The sequence below is a fragment of the Ostrinia furnacalis genome, unplaced genomic scaffold, assembly GCF_004193835.3.
Source record: "Ostrinia furnacalis isolate ACB-3 unplaced genomic scaffold, ASM419383v2 OfSCF2491, whole genome shotgun sequence".
NCBI classification, from domain to species: Eukaryota; Metazoa; Arthropoda; class Insecta; order Lepidoptera; family Crambidae; genus Ostrinia; species Ostrinia furnacalis.
This window is the reverse complement of record NW_021132730.1, coordinates 1,384,289-1,388,845: the sequence shown is the minus strand read 5'-3', so window position 1 is coordinate 1,388,845 and position 4,557 is coordinate 1,384,289. Positions and strand designations below refer to the sequence as shown.

Genomic DNA, 4,557 nt, shown 5'->3' with positions numbered 1-4,557 from the left:
TACATTCTTTTCATTGCAACTGGTAAAAAACTTAACTGAGTGTGTACGGATAACAGAAAAATAACCATACCTATAGAAATTCCTAAACACATAGTACACCAGAGAGACAAAAAACCCATACAAAAAAGCTTTGAGCAAAATGTGCACTACTATTTGTAACATATTTATTATTCCTTCAAAAATAATAATGAATAGTAAAAGTAGTAATGTCATAACTTTAATACAGTATAACACCATGTAATATGTGTCAATTTTTATATGAAACCAAAAATATCTGTTTTTTAATAATTCAAAATTAAAATTAAATATTTTTATATTTTTAAAGAAATATTCGGATATCGGAATAAATAGTCGGAGAACGGTCAGAAGGAGCAGGACATTATGTTTCACCAGGAAGTTAAATAAAACGATGTATAGTTTTAACACTATAGATTGTTGTATTTCGGTAAGAATACAATAATAACAATAATAATATTCGAGCAGTCTCACACACAGGACCGAGACAACAATACCGAGCGGCGGGTGAGGCCAGAATGCCACGACTACGGTCGTGCTCGTTCTTTTATACAGCCATCCCTACCCAAACCGGCTAGCAGGTAGCGCCCGACCTGTCTCGGTACGGTCAATACAACTCCTTTTACTTACTGTAAACTATTTTATAACATAACTAGACATTTACAATAAATCAAATTATAATTTATTACATTTAAAATTAATGTTGTTATTATTATTTGGTTTTATTAAAATGATTACTAAGTAATTACATGACAATCAATATTCTACGACACGGCCTTCCTGACGTTTCACACGTCCTCGGGTGATGAGTACTCTTGAGAATCATCTGCAAATGAGATAAAATTTATGGATTATATTGCTCGGCCAAACCTGACTTCAAAAATGAGGGTACTTTCTACTCAGAGTTTTTATACTACTTACTCCAAGGGTTCATACTACTCAAAGAGTACATACTACTCAAAGGGTTCATACTACTCAAAGGGTTCATACTACTCAAAGGGTTCATACTAAAATGGTTCATACTAATCAAATGGTTCATACTACTCGAAGATTTTATAAATGATCAACACAAAGGAAATTCTTCAATAAAACTAAAATTGTATTTTATATCTTCTATACACAAAATTGACACAAGTTACCGAATACCTAGCGCAGGTTGCCCAACCCGGTGTTACCCGAGGCAGCCACCGCCACCCAAGGCAGCCTCCGCTCCACACAGGAGCCCCCGCTCCACACAGGAGCTCCGCTCCACACGGGAGCCCGTCATAGTTATAAGTCACCTCCACACAGGAGCCAGTCACAGTCATAAGTCACCTCCACACAGGAGCGCCCCACACAGGAGCCCCGCCCCACACAGGGGCCCCGCTCCACACAGGAGCGCTCCACACAGGAGCCTAATCATAGTCATAAGTCATCTCCACACAGGAGCGCCCCACACAGGAGCCCCGCCCCACACAGGGGCCCCAGTCATAGTCATAAGTCGTGCAGGATCATTATCCACGATGGTAGATAAGACCCCCACAGCCCTCCCAGTCATAGTCGCAAGTCATGAGTCTTGTATAAGTCATAAGTCACTTATTCCACTAATAAAATACATTGTGCGGGATCATTATTCACAATGGTAGATAAGACCCTCACAGCTCTCCCATGCTAGCCCAGATCGTCACCCAATAGAGCAGGTGAGACTTCAGCAATAATCAACATCAGTTTGACGTGATAAGGTATTTTCAGACTAGGTTTTAAAGGTATTGCCCGGAAAGCTCTATAACTGTGCTTTATTACATTTGAATTAAATTACCAACGTATGAGACTACTATCACATTGTATACAAATTTTAAAAGTACAGTTTTTTTTACTTTTTGTTAATTAAAATGTATTATACAGTGAATGACTTTTTAAGTAATAGAATGATGTGACATCGGTAATGAAACTTAATTTGACATTTACAATTAATTTGAGTCTAAAACTAAATGTAGCAATAATAATTAACATAACTTTTGTATTATTATTATGCTGCTGTTATGTATAAGAGCTGTGGTTTTCTGAATAAAGAAAAATTAAATAAAAAAATAAAACTATAAGAACAAGAACTTTTGCACGTCGCATGCGACAATATGCTGGAATTAACTAAATTAACACCAATCTGTAAGCATGTTCCTGCAAATAAATGATTTTATTTATTATTTTATTATGTGATACTCGGTATTTACTACTCGGTCGGTACTAAATTCATTTATTTTTGCAAATTAACCCTACCACTGCTTCGGGACAATAAATGGGCCAGTGCTAAGAAGAAGCAGCGCAAGAAACTCNACAGACAGACAGACAGACAGACAGACAGACAGACAGACAGACAGACAGAGTTACTTTCGCATTTATAATATTAGTTGGGATTGGGATGTATTAAAGAATTATGCGAATTCTCTTTGCATACGGAACATGTAAAATTGTATCTACATTTTTGTGCATGCTTATTTAAACATATTTTACATAAATTGTAATTATTTACATGTGAAAGCCTTTCTGAAAGCTTCATTGATAAAAAAGTAGGGCATTTGTATAATTTGTGACAACTATCTCTACACAATAAACAAGGAATCATTGTTGATTTTGCATTATTACACTTTGGATTAGGTTTTGTATTACACGTGGAAATATGAAAAGACATCGAAGCCCTTTCTGTACGGCTCGTGTCACAAGCCGAGCTAGCCTCGAGCGAGATAGCACGTCTCTCTAGAAAACTCAGCAGCGACTCCATACTGGGCATGCTACAAAAGTCCTGCTCTGCACTAAACAATCTTACAGTCAGTGAATCTAATTTCTTCATCACGATGCAAACCAATATGGAGTCCCAGCTATCAACGGGTTCATCATAGCTACGTAGCGCGCTCATTTGCTGCGAAATCTGTGACACTAAGGAACGGATGGCCTGGGCAGTGCCACGCGTAATACTAGGTAGATCTAAAATAGTACTAATATGCGTTTTAATCATTAGTCCCTTAGTGTCGTATCTCCTATTCAACAAAGCAATAGCATCATGATACGACTGGTTTATGAGAGGCAAATTATTTACAAGATTTAAGGCCTCGCCCTTTAAATAGCCCTTTAAATAATATAATTTTTGTACATTGGATAACTTAAAGTTTTTTCCTATTAATTCCATAAAAAGCTCGATGAATGGCTTGTATGCACAGACGTTGTTACCGTCAAACGATTGGATTTCTATCGGAGGCAGCCTCGTGGTCTCGAACAGCGGCGTCGAAACGTCCACGGCACTCGCAAACCCCAGCGGCGAAGCACTGCTGCAGCGGTCCAGAAGAGCGTCGATCCGGGAGAGGGCTTCGTAATAGCGCTCCTCAAACTCCTCTTCACCGTCCAACACCTCTTGGCCTTGCAAAATGGCCTCGTCCGCCAGCCGGTTGTAGCGCGCGAACGCTTCTTCAACTGCCTTCCGTCGGTTCGTCAGTTCAAACACACTCGGGTCTGACTTTTTGTCCAAAAAAGTAACACATCGTGTTATAGCGGCCTTGCATTGTCCTTGTAATAGTTTGGTTTTATGTTTATTAGTGTCACCACAAACCTGGGTAGCCATAATACCTACTGCAATTGGCAACTATGCCGGCGTTGGCCCTCGGGATAATTTTCTAGCAGCTCACAAAAAAACCAATGTAATCGATGTATGGGTTTCGGCACCAAATTTATGTTGCATAAGACATAAATTAACTATTGAATGTATGAATTATTGGACTAATGTATTAAAATATGGATAAAATGTATGAATAAAACGACTTTCTTTCAGCTGTCAAAGTGAAGAAGTAAAATTTTATTTTGTTTTAGAAGAAAAAGTAAAAAAACATTAAAAACTCTTTTGTTGGTTCTCAACAGGTTTTTTGGAGTCGGTTTTTTTTTTATACAAGCAAATCTCGCGNAAAAAGTCATTCACTGTATAATACATTTTAATTAACAAAAAGTAAAAAACTGTACTTTTAAAATTTGTATACAATGTAATAGTCTCATACGTTGGTAATTTAATTCAAATGTAATAAAGCACAGTTATAGAGCTTTCCGGGCAATACCTTTAAAACCTAGTCTGAAAATACCTTATCACGTCAAACTGATGTTGATTATTGCTGAAGTCTCACCTGCTCTATTGGGTGACGATCTGGGCTAGCATGGGAGAGCTGTGAGGGTCTTATCTACCATTGTGGATAATGATCCCGCACAATGTATTTTGTTAGTGGAATAAGTGACTTATGACTTATACAAGACTCATGACTTGCGACTATGACTGGGAGGGCTGTGGGGGTCTTATCTACCATCGTGGATAATGATCCTGCACGACTTATGACTATGACTGGCTCCTGTGTGGAGCGGGGCCCCTGTGTGGGGCGGGGCTCCTGTGTGGGGCGCTCCTGTGTGGAGATGACTTATGACTATGATTAGGCTCCTGTGTGGAGCGCTCCTGTGTGGAGCGGGGCCCCTGTGTGGGGCAGGGCTCCTGTGTGGGGCGCTCCTGTGTGGAGGTGACTTATGACTGTGACT

General features: G+C 39.1%; 1 protein-coding gene across 1 annotated transcript; it reads right to left on the bottom strand.

Annotated features, from left to right (window-relative positions):
* Nucleotides 1-803: 803 nt before the first annotated feature.
* LOC114355705 (uncharacterized) lies at nucleotides 804-3,732 on the bottom strand. Its single transcript, XM_028308676.1, has 2 exons — nucleotides 2,506-3,732; nucleotides 804-841 (listed from the first exon to the last, which is right to left on the bottom strand). The coding sequence occupies exons 1-2, from the start codon at nucleotides 3,605-3,607 to the stop codon at nucleotides 804-806; spliced, it is 1,140 nt and encodes a 379-aa protein (XP_028164477.1). The 5' UTR covers nucleotides 3,608-3,732.
* Between the last annotated feature and the right edge of the window lie 825 nt (nucleotides 3,733-4,557).